Source organism: Arvicanthis niloticus, chromosome 10, assembly GCF_011762505.2.
Source record: "Arvicanthis niloticus isolate mArvNil1 chromosome 10, mArvNil1.pat.X, whole genome shotgun sequence".
NCBI lineage: Eukaryota > Metazoa > Chordata > Mammalia > Rodentia > Muridae > Arvicanthis > Arvicanthis niloticus.
The window spans coordinates 39,627,435-39,650,687 of record NC_047667.1 but is presented as its reverse complement, the minus strand read 5'-3'; the positions used below and the strand labels follow the sequence as shown (position 1 = coordinate 39,650,687).

At 43.4% G+C, this 23,253-nt stretch overlaps 1 protein-coding gene across 1 annotated transcript in view; it reads right to left on the bottom strand.

Annotated features, from left to right (window-relative positions):
* The window catches only part of Colgalt2 (collagen beta(1-O)galactosyltransferase 2), a 98,880-nt gene extending 82,085 nt beyond the window's left edge, over positions 1-16,795 (bottom strand). The window contains exon 1 of the mRNA XM_034512788.2: positions 16,244-16,795. Within this exon, the coding sequence (XP_034368679.1) occupies positions 16,244-16,503 (260 nt within the window). The 5' untranslated portion in view covers positions 16,504-16,795. The remainder of the gene's footprint in view (positions 1-16,243) is intronic.
* Between the last annotated feature and the right edge of the window lie 6,458 nt (positions 16,796-23,253).

Below are 23,253 nucleotides of genomic sequence, written 5' to 3'. Positions count from 1 at the left end.
ACACAGCTTTACTCTGACATTTCAAATAAGACAGAGAAGGGTGATCTAGAATCACCAAAAGCGGCCATATGGGGAAAAGAAACCAAGGAAGGACAGCTTGGGGGAATAACTCCTTGGAAACAAAAGGGAAGAGTCAGAAAGGAAAGTGAAGCTAATTTTAGAGGCTAGTAAAGTGAAGAGTGAAATTTAATTAATAATCATAAAAAAACCCCAAAGATTCAAAAGGAGAAATGATTTCCAAAAGTGAAATGTAGACTCGCAAGCTGTTCACCGGCTGACATCCAAGTGTCCCTCGAAGGGCAACTATTTGCTCTTTAGCTCAAAGCTACAGAATGCCAGGGCAATTTATCATCTGAAACTTGACAGGTAGTGTACAGATGAGCAAAACAACATCAAATCTCACGCACTCAGAAGAGGGACCAAGCTTCAAAAATCCACGTTATTGCAGAGCAGAAATGGCTGTCTCCCATTTACTATGTTGAACCCCACTTGCTATGAGATCAGAATTAAACAAAACAATCACCAAAGCATTGTCTGCTTAACACACCCAGGCCCCTGCATTCAATGTTACCAAGGCCTTCGAAAACATCTTCCCCCAGAGGCTCAAACATCTGGCACTGGCCAGGACTGCAGGCGGACGGCTTACAGCTGGAGAGCATCAGCGGAGCAGCCAAGAGCAGGAGAGCTGAGGGAGGCAGCCAAGGAGCAGGGCTTTCTCAGGGCGCTGCGGACAGCCCAAGGGATTTGCCTTCGGATTCACTGGTGTTCAGAAATGGAAGAGTTGATTTTGGAGACCAAAGCCCAGGCAGGTAAGTTAGGGTCACCAATGAGAACACCCTGAAAAAAGAATATTCTTTGCCTTCTTCATATGCCTGTTCTTGAAGGATATAAGCTCAGAATCAGAAGACAGGCTCCCGTATCTTTCTTCTGACTTTTCCTCAGAGGAATGAGATACAGGCCAGGTTTTAGCACCTGGCCTAAATAAAGGTGAAATAAAACTTTCCCATTGCTCATTGGCCTGTTAGGACTGGACCTTCAACTGCCAGGGTCTTCTAACACAGTGGTTCTCAACCTTCTAATGCTGCAACCCTTTATTAGGGTCCCTCATGGTGCGGTGACCCCAACCATAAAATTACCTTTGTTGCTACTTCCCATTTGTAATTTTCCTAAAGTTATGAATCAAAATGTAAATATCTGTTATCCAATGGTTGAAAGCCACTCCTATGGAAGGGGAAAAGGGTCATTCACCCTTCGAATGGGTCGCGACCCACAGGTTGAGAACCACTGCCCTAACCTCTACCCCTTGTAAGTAAGCTACTTCCTTCACCATGTAATAGACTGAGCAGAGTACACTGGCCTTCAGGGCTAACCAGCAGCTTTTATATAGAAGAAACACACAAACTGTTTCCAGTCACAACCACAAATGTCACACTCCCATTTATGTCTTTCCGACAGTAAAAGAGGAAACATTCTGAAGACCGGTTGTGTTCACTTATTTTGTTTGCAATGAAAATAGTCAAACATAATGGGACACCTGTATGGTGTCCACTCACGAACCATGTGTTTTATCTAGTGCTGCTGCAATGGCTTCCTCAGTTGTCAGCTCGGAAGCAGGCTTCTCTCACAACATTTTCTACACTCTGTTTCTTCTCTTCAGAGCCCTGGCACGGGGAATCTGAGATACGGATAACTCCAAATTAAATACAATTCAAATTCAAATACAAGTGCAAATAAAAGGGGCATGGTAGTGTGTGCCTTAAATTCCAGGACTTGGGAGGGAGGGGCAAGCAGATCTCTATGAGTTCAAGGCCAGACTGGTCTATTTAGCAAGTTATATAGTAAGACCTTGTCTAGACAAACAAATACAACAAAAGTTGGGTGGAGTTCAATATGTCATCTCAAGCAACATGACAAGGGGTAAGGTGTTTTGTAGTTAGGGTCTGGGAGGTGGAACTACTGAAACATAGGTGCTTGTAGCCTACCAAAGCAAGGCAAAGCATCATGGGAAACCTCAAAGCATAGCAGATACAAGGCAGAGATGATGAAAAGAGATAGCACTCAGGAAATCCAATGAGACTGGAGCTGAAAGCCCTCAGACGGAATGTTTTAGACTACCTCTCACTCACTCTCTGTCGGAACTGAAATAATGATTAGACCAGATTCTAAGAGGCAGAGGATGGGGAGAGGAGCTGTGAGAGGCCATCTTCTGAGCAAGCACATGGCAACTGTGAACCCAAAGTAGATGTGCATATGGGTACTGGATCTACAGAAGCAGGACCCTCCTGACGGTCAGCTAGCTGGGAGAAGGGACGCACTGGACCCTGTCACATTTCCTGCTGATCTGTGGATTCTTAAAGAAGGAGAGGCTGTGGACCCACTGAAGGCCACCGGGCTCTGACAGTCCCAAATGCAGGGTCACAGATAACCTGATGGAACTTTGGATACCAGCCAACATCCGAGCTGTTAACTAGGAGAGAGGGACTTACAAGGAGGAAGGAACTCTGGTAGGGGGAGAAAAGAAATGGTAGAGACAAACCAAAATGTATAGTGCACACATAAAAAACTACAAATGAACACAAGTAACTACTACTAATAAAAATAAATATTAGGTCCTGCTGTTTAACTGCACACTTCTGGGAAGCACGGACAAGGTGGATCACATGACTGGACTAAGTAATCTGGTAAGGGATAGGCCTTATTACATCTAAACTAAGGATACCTTGAGCAACACGGAGGAGTCAGGGACTTCTTTTATGTTTATGAACCACATGGCAAAAATGAGGCTTGGGTCCTCACAAAATGCATTCCAGAGGCATGTTTGTTGAGAGGATTGAGCAGCCTCACGTTTCCCACAGGGACCCTGACTGAGGGTACTCATGACTAAGGCTCACTCCTCCTCTCCTCAGATAAAACACCAGCAGTTCCTTTTTGGTTCAGCAGCCTTTGCATAGATCTGTTGAGATTCAGAAGAGAACTGAATCTAGTCTTTGATGGACAGAAAATCCAGCCAGAAATAGAGCTGTAACTGCCAGTCACCTGCGGACACTGCTGCAACCTGATCCTGAAAAACTGAGGACCCAGTGTGGCTTTCAGGCCTGGTCAATGCTTTGAAGCTGTGTCAAGACCACAGGACAAAGGCAGTACTGTTTATGCAAATCCAGAAACTCCAAAGCCATTAAAAGTAACATCAGCAATTCAATACCCAGAGATGATTAGAGGCCCTGCATCAGTCTGAAACAGAAAACCCAAAGCAAAGCTGGGCAATGTACCGGATTCCCAGAGTAGAAAGGGACCCTGGGCTGGCCAGAGCCTGGCTGGATGTGCTTTAGAAGGCATGTTGCATGCAGCTCCCCTAGCCAAGGGGCAGCTGTCCACGCCAAGGCAGAAAGTTCTGGTCTAAAGCTGCTTCTACACCTGGTGCACAGAACCCTCCAAGAAAAATTGCCAAATGAGCCTCTGCAAGGTTGGTTGTCATGTTGCCGCATTCTTCCACAGGACAGTCATTGTGAGCACATTCCACTGGAAGGAGACAACAGCTGTCAGGGAAGCTACAGCAGTAGACAGTGGGACAGAATACCATGAGCTCCTAACAAAATCCAACACTTTGAGGCCACTCTCAAAAGATTTAAAGTTTGACTAAGGATCCCCGAAGAATCATTTAGGCATTTACGATTTGTGAAAGTTCTCAGGCGTTGTCATTCTCATTAAGGGGGTGGGGGAAAATATCAGATTTTAAAAGGACTCCAAGAACATCTGCTCCAGAGGTTTTCAATCTTAACTTCACAGTGAGATCCCCTGGGAGGTTTACAAAATGCGTCAGTTGTCCTGGCCCTACTCCATCAGCCCTGGCCTGGGTCTCTCCTTCAAATGATTTTGATAATTAGTCCCACTTGAGAGCCATGATTCTAGGACATTTCTCTTATGGTGCTTGTCTTAGTTAGGGTTTTACTGTTGTGAACAGACACCATGAACAAGGCAACTCTTATAAGGACAACATTTAATTGGGGCTGGATTACAGGTTCAGAGGTTCAGTCCATTATTATCAAGGTGGGAACATGGCAGCTTCCAGGCAGGCATGGTGCAGGAGGAGCTAAGAGTTCTACATCTTCATCTGAAGGCTGTTAACAGAATACTGACTTCCTTCCAGGCAGCTAGGATGAGGGTCTTAAAGCCTACACCCACAGTGACACTCCTACTCCAACAGGGCCACACCTTCTAACAGTGCCACTCCCTAGGCTGAGCATATGCAAATCATCACAGTACTCGACAGGAAACTGAGGTGCACAGGGAATACATTACTAATACAGAGTGGTGCACACAACATTGTATCTTGGTCCTTTCACAAGACAATGCAATTAATGAATCGAATGCCCACTGCAGGGAAAACGGCCAATGGACAGAGCCGGGGATCATGCACCTTTCTTAACTTCACACCTCAGTGTTTACTGTTTCCTTAGTGCTGTGTATTCAGTTATAGAATTCAGCTCACATTCTTGAAAAGCAAAAAAGGTTAAAAGCAAAAATAAATGCACACACTTAAGAATCTTTACTCTGGGTATGGTTTTTTTTTTTTTTTTTTTTTTTTTTTTTTAAAGAATACAAGAAAACTGGGTATGAAATAGTACAAGATTCGCAGCCAAGTCTTTGCTGCCCGTAGAAGGCAGCGGCGCTGCTAACTGGAATAATGCCACTGTATTGGCTTCTTACAAAATGTACCAGTGACAAACCCAAAACAATCTTTTGTATAGAAGACTAGAATGATATGATTGTCCAAAAAGGAAATGTTAAGTTCATTATAAGTGAGGACACAGGCTTGGGAAACTTGTAATATCATGTAATTAACAGCTGAATTGCCAGCTGTTGAAAACAGTCCAATTTTATTAGTCACAAATAAGAAGAGGAGTTTTTAGTGACATGGGAAGAAAAGAAAGTCAGATATAAAAATATTAAGCTGGGCATGATAGCTTATGCCAGTAACCCTACTTGTGGAGGCTGAGGTGGGAGGACTACCATAAGTTCAAGGCCAGTGTGTGCCTACAGAATTAGTTACAAAATGGCATAAGCTATCTACAGTGTGTGGCTTTGTCTTACAAAAGGGTATGTTTTCACAGGAGGAAGGGGTAGAAGGTTCAGTGGATAAGTGTGCTTTTTGCACAAGCATTGAGTTTTCACAGGAGAAAGGAGTAGGAGGTTCAGTGGGTAAGACTGCTTTTTGCACAAGCATTGGGACTTGAGGTTTGACCCTCAGCAGCCACACAAAGCCGAGTGTGGCACATGCACCTGTAACTCCAATGTTAGCTAATGGAGACAGGCAGGTCCTTTGGATTAACTGGCCATCAGTCTAAGCTCCAGGGTTAGAGAGAGAGAGAGAGAGAGAGAGAGAGAGAGAGAGGCCTTGCCTCAATGGAGTAAGACAGACAATAAGGTGGCAGAACATGGAACATTAGATAACCTTCTTTGAACATACACACACAGGCTGGACCTAGGCCTCCCTACACATATGTAGCAGATGTGCAGCTTGGTCTTCATGTGGGTCCTGAACAACTGAAGTGGGGGTTATCCCAAAAGCTGTTGCCTGTATGTGGGATATGCTCTTCTTGGCTGGACTACATGGTCTGGCCTCAGTGGGAGAGGAAGCACCTAGCCTCGCAGAGACTTGAAGTGCCAGGGTAGTGGGGGTTGGGGCACCTGCTCAGTGGAGAAGGGTCTGAGGGATGGGGAAGGATTGTGTGTGGGGGAGGGGTGACCAGGGGGGCGCAGTGAGCAGGATGTAAAGTGAATAAGTAAAAATTAAATTTAATTAAATTTTTAAAAAAGATATTCTTTTTTGTCCTCTACACTACATGCACTAATACAATGAATACACACACATACACACGCAGGGAGGGGAGGGGAAAGGAGAGAGAGAAGGGAGAGAGGGGGAAGTGGAAGAAGAGGAGGAAGAAGAAAAGGAGGAGAAGGAGGAAGATCAGGAAGAAGGAGGAGGAGAAATTAAATACAAGCAACAGAGAACCAAGATCAAGGAAAATGGCACCAATATAGCACAGGTGAATGCTGTGTATAGTTAGAGGCAATTGCTAGCTTAGTCTCCATCCACTCTAATAATGTCCACCAATAAGTATCATTTTTCTATAAAACTAAGTGCTAAATAATGCAAACTCAAAAGGGAGCTTGGGGGACTGTCTTTTTATACTGAGTGCAAGGCACAAGCTGTATACAAAGGGTCAACCATTTGTAGCTCTGTCTTTACACATATTTGAAAAGAATCCAGCCACTGTTAGAGAAAGACTGCATGCTAATTGACCTGTTCTTGTTCATAATAATCTCTAACGGTCCTTGTATTTGTATAGTGTCATTGATATTTCTCCCTTTTATTCATCTCTGATTTTATTTATTAGAATCTATAGACTATATAGACTCCATATATATTATCCTAGCTAAAACTTTGTCAGTTGCATTGGGAAAGGAGCTTTTTTCCTTGAACTTCTGGACCTTTTTAATTTTTTCTTCCATTTATCTCTGCTCTGGTTTTTATTGATCCTTCTCTTATACTAATTTGGAGACAGGCTTGCACTTGTTTCCTAGCTCTTTGATAGACATCACTGTTAACCTGTTGGTTTAGAAACCATAGATTATCTCACTAAAGTGAGACTCAAAGAACAGAAATTAGCGCGCTTAGCAAAGTTTAAAATCTAGTAAGACTGAGAAAGGCTGGAGAGGAGAGCGATCGTTTTTCTAAATATTTGGAATGCTAGCTGTTTCAAGCCTTCCATGTCAGCTCTACAAAACTCCACCCAAAACAAGGCATGCTCTGGCTGCTTGGGTACTCTCCACGCATTCTGTTTTTGCAGAGGAAGCATAGGCATGCAGGAGCTATGCACTAAGCTGGCTGTTCCATGGCACAGTGATGACATGAAAAATCCTGATCCCACTTGGCATTGATTTTCCACTATCTTGGCAGGTCTACACCACAATCACTGTGGGGTGTGCCACTTGGCTGGGAATATAAGGCTGGCTGGCCACCAAGAAACAAAGAAGCCTTCTATTAGCCCAGCAAGATACTCTGTTGGGAATGCCAGGGCCCTGAATGTCTACAAATATGTTTTTCACAGGTATCTCAGGAATTTAATTTCCACTGCTGAGTGTCTAGAAAGTCCTGCGTTTCTCAAGACCTTAAAAAGGAGCAATTTCTCACTGCAACCTTCAATGAGAATAGCAACAGCTCATCCTGGATCCCTCTGCTTCCTGTCTCATCTGTTACCTACTAGAATAAGAAGCTTGTGATTGCCCTCTACCCTGATCGCCAAAACATGGACAATCACCCTCAAAGGAGCGACTAGAAAGAGACCTATACTGTCTCTTTTGGACAAATCCTATTGTCCAAAGTGCATGTGCTACAGTCTAATTCATTATTATTATTGTTTGGTGGTGGTGGTAGTTAGTAGCCCAAATGGGGATATTTCAATTTAAGAAACCTTTCTCCAGCCTGGTATATACCCCTCTGCTGACTCTAACACAGCCAACATGTCACTGAACCCAGATACTCATAAAAATCCTTTAGCAGAAGTCTTTCTGGCTTTCTGCTTCATTTGGGACCTTATTGTCTAGGATGAATACTTATGTTATTCTTGCTTCTGAATGCATGTTTTCTAAGGTATCTTCAAACAGAAATCAGAAAGAACAGGGGGGAGCAAGTTATTTTTGTATTATGTTTATAGAAACAATGAAATCTCAACGAGGTGGGAGATCAACGAGGGGAGGCATCAGCCTGTTGAATTTGCCAAACAGCTAAAATAATAACAATTATAGATTCAACAAAATGAACGTATTATAATGCCCTGAGTTTAGCCTTAGCAGACCATCAGGAAGTTGTTATTCAAAGTTTAAGTGTGAAAAAAAAGTTGCACATATGGCATTCCTGAAGAAGAAAAGAAGTGCTTTCTAGTTAAATCTAAGGTTTAATTCGTGTGAGAAACCCGGCTAATGCCACCAACCACAGATGCAATGTTAGCAGGGCAGCACCTTCCACTAAATGAATTCTAGCCATTATGCCTGTATTCTGCATGGATTTCCAATTATTACCTATAACAAGTTAAAGCTATGAACATTAACATAGCTTTCCTACTAGAAGAATGAAGAACAGAAGGAAGGAAAGGTAATATAATTCCGATTTATTTACCACTACATCATCCAATGGCCACTTGCCAAGCCTTCTAATGCTAAGTAGTTAATATTGGGTCCCAGCCTGAGGAGGGAGCACCCAAATGCTAGCAGAGGTCAGGTATAGCAAGTCAAAGAGACAGTAGGGGCTTATTGCAAACCCATACAGTGTGGGGCTAATGAGGACGTGGCAGCCTGGACAAAGTTCATGGAACAGAGACTACTTAGCCTCTCTTGTGAAGAAATGCAGATCTGGCAATGTCACGTATTCATTACACAGACATATTGACTTGCAAAACAGTATAAACATACACATTTATAATATAGGCTTTGTGGATGCACATCGCAATTTACGCACAATTACAAAAAATTACAAAAGTACTATTTAAAAGACTGATTAAGAGGACTGAAGAGATGGCTCAGTGATTAAGAGCACCAGTTGCTCTTAACAGGAGGCTTAGGTTTGAGTCCCAGTACTCACAAGGCAACTCACAACCATATGTAACTTCAGTTCCAATGCCCTCCTCTGGCTTCTGAGGATACCAGGCACACATGTGATGTACAGACACACATGCAAACAGAACACTCATATCATATCCATAAATTAGTAAAAATTTTAAAAATATTTTTAAAATGAGTGATTAGAGTCACATTTTCTAGAGGACAAAGAGTGAAGGGCAGTAAAGCAGGGGGATGTCATCAGAGAAAGAGGAATGATGTCATCCGAGAGGGAATAATGTCATCTGAGAGGGATGATGCCATCAGAGAGAGGGATGCCATTAGAGCAGGGAATGATGCAATCAGAAAGATGTGATCAGACAGGAGGATGTTATCAGAGAGGTGCTCAGAGTAGCCTCCTGAAATTGAGGTTATGTGAAGCTGATCTGATTCTACCAGCTGGAAATTAATATTGGTACCTTGTCAGTATGTAAAGACTCTGATAAAGAGACATAGGTTTCAAACCATCACACTGTGCAGGGTACAGGCAGCATCTATATTTGGGTCTAAATGTACACACACATTGACAGCTTTTAGACAAATATGCAAAATTCTCTCATTACTCACCTCTGGCGGGTAAGATGTACATTTCACCGAATTCCCACACACAGTGTTTTGATCGTTTTAGTGTGGGAGCCTTGCATTAATTGTAAAATAAAAAAAGTAAATATAGCTGAGTTCTAAAACAATTAACCTTTTAAGATGTTTTTATTTTAAATTATGTGTATATATGTGGGGAGAGTGTGTGTGTGGGGGGAGGGGTTACACATGAATTCTATGCCCTCAGAGACCAGAGGGTGTCAGATCCCCTGGAGCCGGAGTTTCAGGTGGTTCTGAGCCTCCCAAAGTGATTGCTGTGGATGGGGGGAACTGAATGTGGGTCTTCTGCAAGAGCAGTACTTGCTCTTAACCAACAAGCCATCATTCCAGCCCCTGGTATAATTTTTAATCACAAATTTTTGATATGTTAAAATAAATCTAATCAAACTAACAAAATAAGATTTTGAGAGTGAACACGTGAAGGCCATGTAGTTCTTGATGAATTTTATAGCTATAGTTTAAATACACACAGTGAAATCTCCTCATGAGGTGGTAGCTGAGGAACAGCCCAACAGATACATGATAGGCTAACAGCTTTCTCTCTGACTTTACTGTATAATGTTACATATTGTGGAGTGATGTGTAGATACAATCTTTATCACTCCCTACTATCCACCCCACGAAACCCTCATAATGGCCCCACTATCCTGCTCTGCAGAGTGGAGACAGTGCCACACAGTGAAATGACCCATGTGCACATTTAAGTGTTGAGAAGGGACCTCAGCACAACCGACAGCATTCCTGGTTACAGAGCTCTCATTGTTCCTCCCTACAGTCACAGGAGACAGCCTGGCAGGAGGACTGCAGGAAGCACATGCCTGTGACCAAGGGGATGCAGGATAAAGACCTGGAGAAATATCTGCAAAACTGACTTCTGCTTAGACTAACGGACATGCATTGCAAACCAGGAGGGGCATGCTATGAAACAAACACCAAAACAACTGCTCAGGAAGTCGATGATGTCACCACATTGTTTACCATAGAACCTACTGGGGCAAATTCCTTACCTGCCCTTTGGAGTCCACATTTGTGAAACTTATTTGGGAACAACTCCAGGACCCTATCTATTGCTGTAGACAGTTTGCCATCATGAAGTGCTGGGATCAGTGACAAGCATCTGCTACTTCAGTGTTTACTCAAAGGAGGGCAGCATTTTGAAATCTAATCGTATTTTAAAATTGGTGGTTAGGAGCAAGATTGACAGGTGTCTCCAGTCGTTGCAAAGAAATTTTACATAGCAGCTCTGGCTGTCCTGGAACTCACTACGTAAACCGGACTGGCCTCAAATTTCAGAGACCCACCTGCCTCTGCCTCCCAAATGCTCAGTGATTAAAGGTGTGCACCGCTATGCCTGGCTTAATATTTTAGACAAGCAAATCTAAAACCACCCACTGAAGAAGCTGAAAATTTGAATGTTTTAGCAATAGAAACCTCCAAAATAGTCAACAAACATATATACGATTTTGTTTTAATTATTGCCACTAGTCATACTTGGGTGGTTTCTTTTGGCTGCAGAAAGTGACTTTCATACATATACACAACACACCTTTTAGTATTTATTATTTGTTCCTGTGGAATCTTCTAAAATAGCGCTGAGCTCAGTGAGTAGTCAGCACCTGAGCTAAGTGACAAAATGATCCAGACAGCGGAAGAGAACCATGGAGCCCCAGTATCATTCAAGCAGAAGAGAAACATGGAGCCCCAGAATCATTCAAGCGGATGAGAACCATGGAGCCCTGCTGTCATTCAAGCGGAAGAGAAACAAGGAGCCCTCGCCCCCTATCATTCATGCGGAAGAGACAATTCTCATTTGAAAGAAACGCTGGTGGTCTTATCTTCCCAAGCTGGGTCAACTGGACAGAAACAAAAAGGAGAACTAATTGGTCCTTTCTTGCTCTTAAGTGGGGCGTGTGCATTTTTGTGGTACATCAGTCACTGGCTTACGTTCTGACTCCACCATAGTCAGTCTTGCTACCTTACACAAGGTATTTATGTTCTCTGTGCCTCAGTTTCCTCTTATTGAAGTGAGATAGTGAATATCTTCCTAGATTTGTTGCTGGGAATAAGCCTGTTACCACATGTCTTGGTTAGAGTTATTATTGCTACAATGAAACACCATGACCAAAAAGCAAGTTGGGGAGGAAAGGGTTTATTTGACTTACACTTCCACATCACTGTTCACCATTGAAGGAAGTCAGGGTAGCAACTTGGAGGCAGGAGTTGATGCAGAGGACATGGAGTGGGTGTTGCTTACTGGCTTGTTCCTGTGGCTTGTTCAACCTGCTTTCTTATAGAACCCAGGACCATAGGCCAGGGATGAAATCACCCACAATGGACTGAGGCCTCCACCCTCAATCATTAAGAATATGCCTTACAGCCAGATCCTATGAAGTCATTTTCTCAATCTGTGTGTCAAGTTGGCATAAGACTAGCCAGCATGCCACACAAAACTTTAAGTATACTGACCCGTAAATGTTAGCTTTGTTGTACTGGTAGCTTTTTGCTAAAATAACTAATATTTTTACTTTTTATTTTATTTTATTTTAGATAACCATATACTAATTGTACATTAACGGAGGTCAGTGTGCTTTTTACAAACTTCACTTTTGAGGCTTGGTGACATGGCTCAATGGGTAAAGGTACCTGTAGCCAAGTTTGGCAATCTGAATCCAATCCCTGGAACCCACTTGGTGGAAGATAATAACCAGCTTCAGCAAATTGTCCTCTGACCTATACACACACTAGTATGATCTTTTAAAAAGATCATAAAAAAAAACCTAAAAAAAGTAAAACTTTGTTTTTCAAAGAAAAAGCTAAGGAAGAAAAAAACCAAGCGTAATAGGAGCGCTAGTCTCACTTATTTAGCAGCATTCAAGGAAAGGGGCTTGGTGCATACACCTCACTTATCAGTACAATAACTGAGGAAGTCCTTACGCCAGTCACCTTCAGGTGAGGATGGTCCATCTCACCACAGGTGTGCCCATGGTGACCCAGAAGACTTTACCTCAGTCCACCGGATTCTAATCTATAAAAACCTTAACCACATTCCAATTAACCATGTTGGAAAACAAATAAGAAAAGAAGAAAACAAAAACAATATCAAGAAGGAGACTAACATATCATCCGTTTTCCCTGTGGAACTGCTAAAACTTGTCTTTGAAGGGATAACAGTGCATGCCATGCTCCTGGCAAACTATGACAACATTTCCACCACAGGTGCTGAAAACTATCACCGATAGCCGTTTAGGACACTTTACAAACACACTTACATCAGTGTATCTAGTTGAGCTTCTGCCAGAATGCTGTTGCTTGGCCCTTAAAATGTGGAAGTAAATCCCAGCTAATCCCCAAACAATGCAGAGACAAGGTAGGGAGCGAAATATCCATACTGGTTCCTCAGAACCAAGCCGGAGCCCATCGCTGCATACTTATGTCAACAAATCTCATCTCTTTATTTAACACCATAAAAAGTGGTTCTCAGTTTAGTATAATACTTTGCACCCCTCTGCCAGATGAAATGCCCGGATTGTTCCACAGTCACATAGCTGCTACTGGCATGTGACTCTCTGCCCACACCACCATAGGCCACCTGAATGATAAACTTAAGGTCTTTTTTCAGATTAAGTTATTTCTTCTTTTGGGCCAACTGTACCCTTTTCTAGTGTTCACCACTGGCACAAGGGCCTTACTTAACCAGACCACAGCTCTGGAAAGTGAATGGAGGTCGGCCTTCCCTCTATTGCTGTGGCCGCTTGTTCTGGGCACCAGTGAATTAAAGAGACGCCATCAAAGCACACTGCCTCACGGCACAAGGCCTCACAATTCCTGTACCTCTGCACTGTACCAGAAATTTTAGAGCATATGGAATGAAGTTCCTGCTTTGTTTCGTATCTCAGATTGTAATACTTTGAAGAAAAACAAATATTGTGTTGAGTTTGAGATCAGACAAGAGAATGAATTTTTTCCCCTTTCTGCTTCTGTGAGGAATACAGTATGAAACAAAATTTTCCTATGCTCAATCAACCTCTCCAAACCCAAAATCTTGACGCTCATAAAAATAAATGCATTTTCCAAAGGCAGAAGTTGGTTCCCTTCTCACCTGTGTGTGTGTGTACTACAGATCAGATCTAGAATGTAGCATAAGAGAATCACACGGTAAGGAAGTCTACATGCGACCCAGAGGCCAGACTCAATGATGCCGTCATCTAGGGGGAAATGTCTTAGTCTTCAATGACCTAGGAAATAAATTCTATTCCATGTTCTTCCAGACCTCACAGAGGATGAAGGAGAAGAATGAGTCTGTACCAAGTTACTGAAACATCACTCAGTGAAAGCTAGCATTCCAGAGTGTACTGGGCAATGCTTGCTTGGATGTTCTTGGTAGCTCTCAGCCACTTTCTAAAGTTGCAGAGTAGACATCCTGTTTGGCATCTTGGATGCTGAGTAAATCTTGGGTTGAAGAAACAAGAAGGAAACAACTAGTAGAAGATCGTCATGGCCACACATTCCACTGCGTTGCTGTCTACCTCATAACCTAGAACTGTCACAGACAAATCCTCTTCTAGAGACTACTTTAAAATTGACTTTTAAAACAGATTTATTCGTTTTTCTGTATCTCTGTGTATTTGTATTTCTGTGTATTTGTGGCCACATACAAATGTGGTGGATGTCTGCAGAGGACAGAAAGGAGCATTGGATCCTCTGGACCTGGAGATTCTGGTGGCTGTCAGTTGTCTGACACTGTGCTGGGAAATGAATTACAGTTTAGTCCTTTGCAAGAGGAGCAAATGCTCTTAACCACTGAGCCATATCTCTGACCCACTAAGAACTGGCACGTCTGTTGATATTTAAGGCATTATACAGGGCTTCTAAGATAGAACCAAGTGTGTCCAGAGACTAATGCAAAGATTCCCCTATCCTCACCAAGTGTCGGGAGTCTTCTCATGCTGGCTGTAAAGGAGAAGTACAGTGACAAGGACTGTAAGTGAGGGGAAAGAGGCCACAAAGGTCTATGCAGAATTAGAATGACACTCATCTAAGCAGAACATGAAGGTGCATGTGATCTGGAACACCCATGGGAGTTAGGATAAAACATCGGCTGCTTGGTGACGCCCGCTATGTCACAAAGCCTCTATAGAATTTAAGCTAGGAAGAATTTTTTTTCAGTCATTTACTCCAGCTCCTTTATATTTATGAAAAATCAATGTGGATTCCGTAACATGTGCTATCCTCAGATATTCTAATTTGTAATTTATAGATGTCTATAAAGTTTGCTTATATCTTGTTCCTAACTTTCTTCCCTTTTGAAGAGCAAGCAGTCTGCAGACAAGCTCATGTGTCAGATTTTAGCTTTATCTTTTGTGGTGGCCTATCTTCTCTGTTAGCTGGATTGCATTGGATTGGATTTAAAATCACCAAGGAAAGGTACTTCTGGGTGTGTCTGTGAAATTGCTTCCAGCAGGGAAGCGAGAAGACCTACCCAGACTATAGGTGGCGCTGTTCCATAGACAGGGGTCCTGGGCTGAGTAAACCAGAGACAGGGAGTGGAACATCACCATCCATCTCTCTGCAGTCTGCCTGTGGATTCAATGGGACCAGCGATTTCATACTTCTTCAGCCAAGCCTTTCTCACCCCGGCGAACTACGCCCTTGAACTTTCTTTCCTTATGTTACTTTTGTCAATAGACCGTTTATCAATTCTGTAGCCTTCAGTGAGTCTTAGTACTCGCTTTCCCCCTTCCTAACTCCTTATGGTAAACACGGTAAGGTTTTGAAAACTCAAATAGCACATAAAAACCAAAACCATATGTAGAAGATTTCTTTTGCAAAGAAAGCAAGACAAGACTTGAGATTTGAAATGCTTCTGGTGTGGAAGTGGTTAACACACACACACACACACACACACACACACTCACACACGGTGCGAATCTGGCTTACCAACGGTCCCACTCTCTTTGCACATAACATGCTCTTCTCCGTGGGAGCAGTCACGTATGGCAGGGTGTATATGGAGGCAGTGTGCCCACAGAGCTGTACTGTGCCACTTGTTTGCTTGCTTTCGCGCCTCAGTACCTCAGCTACCAGGTACTGTTAGGCTGCCAATTAACTCCCCCTCCCCCTCTACCCACCTCTGCTTTAGAATATGTCTTGTCTGGGGATAGCTCCTTTCAAAAAATGTTTCAGGATGGCTCTAGCTTTTATTCTCAGGGATAAGGGAGGCTTGCCTATCAATCGGACAGCCTGTCTTCCCTGGCCAAAGTTTACTTTCTCTGCAGACCATCTAGAGCTTGCCTGCCCAACTCCACCACCAATGCTTGTATTTAAAGGTGTGGAACTGGACTGAAGTCTACAGGAGGAAGGGACAGACTTCCATTGATTCCCTCTCCTGATCCACAACAAACACAAAGGGACCAAGCATAGAATTCTTTAGCCTGAACAAAACTTGACTGTTTGTCCTCCCAAAGGTGGCTCCATCGTGTCCCAGCATAAACCCCGGGGCACCTGGGGTTTGCATCTGCAGCGGAACGTGTCCCAGGAGGTTGAACAGGCAGGGACCTTCTGGAGCTCCCAAGAAAGACCAGCCCACAGTGTGGTGTGATTGGAAAGACTCCAAACAAAGCTTCAAAATCTCCATCCCTCAGTTCAGATAACCCAGGGGAGGACCAGGAGCCAAGTTATGCAGGGAGCAGGAGCCTAGCACCTGCAAGTTGGGGCGCCTCACTCGCCATCTCCCAAGTCTCTGTGGACCCGTTCCTGCCTTAGTTAATTAAGTTCTCTGTATCACATCTGGACACTCTCCCAGTAGGAACCAGGCAGAGGAGGGGGCTGGGAAAAGTCAAGGTCACCGGATTCTCACCCATAGTTTCTCTCATCTCCCTCCCGACCCCACCACTCTCTCAGTCCAGGACCCACGCGGGCAGCGAGGGACTGTGCGCAGCAGGCTGCCCTCATCCTCCGCGGTGGCCCGGGACCCCTACCCGCTCACCAGATGGCCATCCTGCTTTTGGGGTAGTCCAGCCGCTCTAGGCAGCCGAGGAAGTGAGGCAGCGTGTGAGCGGCGTTGCGGGCGAGGATGGTCACGAACACCGTGGGTTTCTGCAGGGGTGACTCGGGGAACGCCACCGTTTCCTCTCCGTCTTCATCCGAGTCGGACTCGGCTGCGAAGCGTGCCCGACAGCCGCGGCGGAGCAGGGCGGAGGACAGCAGCAACAGTGCGCAGGCGACGGTGGCGCGGCACGCAGCCATGTTCCGTGGCCGGCGGGAGGCGGCGGTGCTGCCAGCGGCGCCGGGGATGCTGCTGTCCCGAGACGGCGGGAGCGCGCACGGAACCGACTTCTGCAGCTCGCAGGACCCGCCGCTGCCCAGCCCTGGCCTAAGTCCCCTGTGCACCGACTCCCAGCCACCCGCGCTTGCCCCGCGCTCCGCCCTGAGGACAGGTCGACGCCGGGAGGCTGATCTTCCCAAGCTCCAGGGAAAGTTCCGTAGTCCAGGCTGCGCTTGTACAGTTGAGGTCTGCGGCTTCCTCCAGAGCTGTGAGGTGTGGTCCTGTCTGCCAATGGGCGTGTGTGTGTGTGTGTGTGTGTGTGTGTGTACATAACGGTACAACCCCAAGAAAATTTATTCTGCTTTTGCAAACCGCAGTCTGAAGCCCTTCACAGTGAAGCGATGTATCCAGGGTTTTATAATGCACCTATTGACAGATTAGAGTTCTAAAATTGGATGTCTCCTCAACCACCCAGGACTGTGAGAAACAATGTTATAACTTCTACAGAGGCAGAATGCTTGCATTTCCATAGACACACAACTTCTGAAAATTTGAAGACTTGGAGAATTTTAGACTTCAAATCAGTACCCTAAAAATACTAGCTCCTGGTGGATCACTATTCTGGAGCCTCTTTCTTTCTTTCTCTCTTTCCTTTTCTTTCTTTCTTTCTTTCTTTCTTTCTTTCTTTCTTTCTTTCTTCCTCCCTTCCTTCCTTCCTTCCTTCCTTCCTTCCTTCCTTCCTTTCTTTCTTTCCAGGAAAGGTTGCAGTAAGAATTCTTTAACAGCTGGGCTGTCTCTCTAGCCCAAGGAGCCCCTTCCTAAGTGAGGAGATGAAGAGGGAAAGATTCCCATGCCCTTCCCCCTTAATCACCCAAACTGACCAAGAGTGGGAAGATCAGCACATGTCAAAGAGAAGAGTGAGAATGAAGGCCAGAAGACAGGCCCAAGGTAGAACACAAAACACAATCAGCTGGCAAAATGTCTAAGCCACTGGACAACTCAGCTAGAGGTTATTTACTTTGAAGATAACACAGGGACCAGAGTAAACTGTGACATGAAATCCACAGCCTTTGCCCTGTGTACAGGCTGAACTAGGGGCCCTGGAAGTTCATGGCTGTCACTGGCAGGGCCAACCAGCCCTCAGCTCTGACACACAGTCTTTTACTAGTTGTATTGCTCCTCCTCCATAAACAGTTGGAAGGCCTTAACTCCCTCTTCTCTGTTCTCCAAACCTTCAACTGGTCCATTTGTAGCAACTCCCTTCTCTCATCCTAAAACTTAGCCCCTTCCCACAGACTTAAAACAAACAAACAAACAAACAAACAAGCAAACACTTTTTATAAGCATCAGCAGACATGATAGCCAAGCTCCCCATTCCAACACTAAGGATATAGAAGTTCAAGGAATCCGGAGTTCAAGGTAATCTTAGCTACTTACATATCAAATGTCATGTAACCTGGGCTATGTAAAAACCTGCTTCTGAAACAAAATAACAACCTTTGTCTTCTAGCAGTCTTCCACTGTTCAAGCTCCATGAAAGAGGAGTTAACACTGCCTTCCTAGATTTCTTAATCTCCCTTAGCTTCTGCCCTAACAAAAGGTGACTTTGTCCAGCACTCTCCCATGAGATTCTCCTGGCAAAATCCACAGAGACTTTGGTATTTACAAATGTAGTGACATCTTTTTTTCTTGTTCTCAGCTTTCCAGACCTCTGTCATGTAAGCTCCACTCCTTGACTTCTTCAAATTCTACTTGTTCTAAAGTTCTCTTCTGTCTTAGTTGCTGTGAAGAGATACCATGACCACCACTACACTTACAAAAGAAAACATTTAATTGGGGCCTTGCTTATAGTTTCAGAGGTTTAATTATTATCATCATGGTGGGAGCATGGAAGTAGGCAGAGGTGGTGCTGGAGAAGTAGCTGAGAGCTAAACCCTGATCCACAAGCAAAGCAAGAGAGCCTTGCCCATCCCCAGTGACACACTTCCTCCAACAAGGCGACACTTCCCAATCCTTCTAATCCTTTTAAACAGTTTTATTTCTTGGTGACTAAGTATTTAAATATATTAGCATATGGGGGCCATTCAAACAACCACCTGTCCCCCATAGACTTGATGTCACATCATAATGCAATGTACATTTAGTCCAACTTCAGAAGTCCCCACAGTTTTTCATAATCTCAACACTATTTAAAAGTACAAAGTTTGAAGTCTTTTCTGAGACTCAAGGCAATCTCTTAACTATAACACCCTGCAAAATCAAAATAAAAAAGCAGATCACATACTTTCAGCATACAATGGTACAGGGAACATAATGAGGAAATATTGGACCAGAACAAGACTTAAAACCAGCAGAACGAACTCCAAATTCTGCCTCTCCATGTCTGATGTCAAAGTGCTCTTTATATCTCTAAACCCTTTCATCTTTGTTAACTGTAATATTCTTCTCTCTCTTGGCCTGGTTCCACTCCCAGTCTGCAGCCCTCCTTGATTGGCATCACACAACTCTGGCATCTCCAGCATCTTAGGGTCACAGATTCACGCATTCTTTGGGCCTCCATTCAGGGACATCCCTGACACACGCCTGGCCTCAGCAGCTTTCCTCAGCCATGGAGAAAGATTTCACAGCCCCTTTCTTTTATTCTTGGCTCTAGAGACAAAGCCGAAGCTGCCAGGTTGTGTTGCTTGATGGGGACTGGAACTTGACCCCCTTGTAAAATTACAGTATTAGCTTTCTCTTATTGGTGGTTTCCTTGACTGCTTAAGCTTTTCTTTAATTTCTTTTTCACAAGTTGGAAGCTTAGTTGGGTAGGGTCTTGCCCTGAGGTCATTACTTCCTTTATTCATGAAGAATCAGGCTTTTCTTTAGATTTACCTCCTTGAGCACTGGGACTTCATTTTCTGGTGCCCTTTGTTCTTCAAACTTTACATTTTATATTTTTCCTTTCTCAGCTTGCTCCTTTTCATTATAGATTTGCATAAAATTTACCATTAATAACCACCCAACACAGTCAATAAATACTAGGGTGTTTTGAAATCTCTGCCAATGCCATAAATCCAAACTCTTCAATTTGGCCTCAGGCAGATTTTTTGGACAAGGGCAAAAACCAGCCACATTCTTTCTAAAGTATCACAAGAATGGTCTCTAGGGCACAAACTAATATTTTCCCCCTCTGAAATATCTTGAGCCGGGTCATCATAATTTACATTGCTCTTAGCATTTGCCATGCTCCACTGGGATGGCCCAGTAAGCCCTTTTTAAAGTGTTCAATTTCTTTTCCAATTCAAAGTCCCAAAGTCTTCCATATTCCTCCAACAAACAGCCTGGTCAGGCCTGTCACAACAATACCCCACTCCTGGTACCAACTTTTGTCTTAGTCACTTCCATATACTTTTATCTAGTCCGTGTACTCTGTAGGGCAATTTCACTCTCTGAATCTGGGTCTCCTGCCCTTACTAATGGGTTAAAATCTGCTTCCTTTCCTTCCATCTTCCTCAGGAACTATCTTCACTCTCAGAGACTCGCCCACTTGCAGAAGATACTGAGTGAAAAACATCTATTAGAAGCACTGTGGCAGAAGTATGTCGGGCAACAGCCAAGGAAGGCAAGGTTATTTCTACAGGGGTGGTAGGGATGGATTACCTTTAAGAAGGGTTTCTCTGAGGTGTTATCTCTTCTTTCTTTTCCTCTCCCAAGCCATGTCTACTCAACTTTCAAACTAAATCTTACCTTACCATTAGGAATACTTGGTTTAATATTCATCATTTGTTAATCACACTACAAACCAAGTGAGTTAAAACCAAGAAGCCATATTTCCTTCTTATTTTCTTCTGTTACCATAACAGTTTATCTGAGCTCTTTTTTTTTTCCTTCAATGAACGTGGAAGCCAGAGATTGACAGCAGCTCTCTGTTTCAGTTGCTGTTCTACTGAACATGGCGTTCACTATTGATTGATGTTGGTTGTAGGTGCTGCAGTAAAGAGAGAAGCTCATCAAGATGGTAAGGCTTCATTTTCTGAAGGAGCAGAAGGGTTCAGCCTTCTTGGAAAAGATTGACACTCAGCTAGTTCACTCCAGTTACTTAATTCAAACATTATTCAAGGTTAATTGGAGGCTGGGAAAGGTTCCAACTGCCAAAGTTATCTTGCCCTTGCTGCCCCTGAGATCAGACAACCCACATAAATCTCAATCCCTTATGACCATGGCTAGCTATAATCAAAATTAAGGACTCCAGGTTTGCCAGGACTGTCTTGGGACCAAGGTTGGTGTAGCTATTCTCACACAGCACCAAGTGTAGATTCTCTAGAAAGATAGCAAAGATATCTAGAAAGATAGAAAGAACCTTAAAGATTCTTTAAGGTTCAAACAGTCTCAAAACAATTTCTCAACCTCTACTAATATACCCAAATATGGCAAAGGCTTTGCTGAAACACTTCACTTAATGCCAAAAAAAGGCTTTACTCTACATTTCATTTAAAGCCAGACATAAAGGCTTTACTACACAAATCACTACTGTTCACTCCTTCTATTGCTTTCCTACAAGACTTTCAGTCCGCCATCTTTGGGATTACAGATACGTCATGCCCTGCCAGCTTTCACATGGACCCAACTCAGGTCCTCATGCTTGGACAGCAAACATTTTACTTACAAAGCCATCTCTCCAGTCCCTGGAATAATTTCAATATCATGTTTTCAATTTCATGTATTTAGTGTGTATTTATAGGTAGCTTTCTTTAGAGGGATGAACATTTCGTATTGGAAGTAGATTGTAGTGATTTGAATAGGTATGGTTTCACATATTCATGGGTTTAAATGCTTAACTATTAGGACGTGTGGCTTTGCTGAAGTAAGTTGTCACTGTGGAGGCGGCCTTTGAGTCATACATGCTCAAGCTATCCAGTGTGATACACAATCTCCTTCTGCTGTTTTCGGATCAAGATGTGGCTCCCCCAACAACATGCCTGGCTTCGAGCCATCATGTTTCCCACCATGACATTTGCAACTTTAATTTTTTTTCAACTCCCATTTTTAATGATCGTTCTTAAATGCTTTAACCTCCCTTCTAGCCCACCACCCACCAGAGGTAATGAGAAAGAAAAGATAAGGAGGAAGTGGACCTGTTTAGAAAGGGTTTTTGGAGCAACTCCCATTTGTGTTGTCTGGAAATCGGCTGTTGAGTTCACAGGTCAGCAGTGGCAGCTCGAGCCATTCACAAACACTTCACAGGTACACCAGCAGTCCAGTTCTGTAGAGTCAGAATAGCAGACCTGAATCAGTAATGGTGGCACAACCTAGTAGGAACAGCCAGACCTCAGCCTGGGCACAAGTCATCAGGAGGGACCACCAGGAGTGCTAGGAGAAATTCTCTGCCATACCTCTCTCAGTGAGCGAAGATCAGTGAAGAAGGGAGACCCACAAACCTTGTACAGCTAGCTCTATAAGCAAGCCTAGCTCAGCCTCCTGCACTGTCCATCAAGTCCTATTTATATCTCTTCAAACATCACGTGTCCTTCACAGGTCTTGCCTCAGCAAATATCTGTGTAAGTTGACATCACTCTGCAAATCAGCCTGAGTCTGAGGAGCTACTAATACAATAAATGCAAATAGTCAAGGAACAAGCAAGGCAATAAGCAAAGTCTCAGGATTACTCCCGTGGTCACTCCTGTGATCATTGTTTCTAAGGCCTTTTCAGGATGACCAAAATAGCTGAGCCTACTTCCCGTCCTAGCCCACAGTCATAGTCAATGCCTGAGGCCTACTTCTTTGTTCTAGCCTAAGATTTAGATTCCTGACTGAAACTACTTCCCTGTTTTAGCCTAAAATTAGATTCCTACCTGAACTTACATCCTTGTCATGGCCCAATGTCAGATTCCTGCCAAGCAGCCCCGAAAGCTCTCCACAGGTAAGCAAGAACAGAGATGAGATGTTTGGAGGAGTATAAATTGATTTTTGATAACTTTTCATATTTACCAAGCCAGATATTATTTAAGCATGCATATATGCTTCTCTCTGTCCACAGAACTGTCGATTTATCTTCCCTTTGTGCCATTTCTCCCTCTGGCTATAACCTCAGACTGTTTCTGCTTCAGTTTCTCTAGCGCTGGTAGTACATACACATTCTCTGCTGGTTTACCAGATTCTGTTCACTGCAGACTTTCATAAGCAGTTTACTCCCTTTTTATGTCTACATTTTAGAACCTGTCCATCAAATATTGGAAAAAAAATCTCTATTGGTATTTTGATTGGGATTGACAGAACTTATAGATAACTTAAAGGAAGGTTTTTTTCCTTTACAAGATTGGACCTTTCTAGGTGCATAGTATCTCTATCCATGTATCTAGACCTTATCCAATGACCTCTAAGAATATCAATGATATTCTTCAAAAACATCTTGCTTGATTTTTATCCTAAGAAATTTATTTTTGTTGTTTTGTTCTAAATGTAAATAGCCCTTAAAATGAAATACATTATATCTTGATTTTGTAAATGCAGGCTTTAGATTACACTTTTAATTGTGTGAAAAGAATCAGAGGACTTGGATTTGGTTTATTTTAGATATTTTTGTACTTGTTGGAGATTACCTCGCATATGTTCATGCCTGTGGGTAGGAAAATATTATAACTTTCTGTCTTAGTTAGGGTTTTACTGCTGTGGACACCAGGACCAAGGCAACTCTTATACAACATTTAGTTGGGGTTGGCTTACAGGTTCAGATATTCAGTCCATTATCA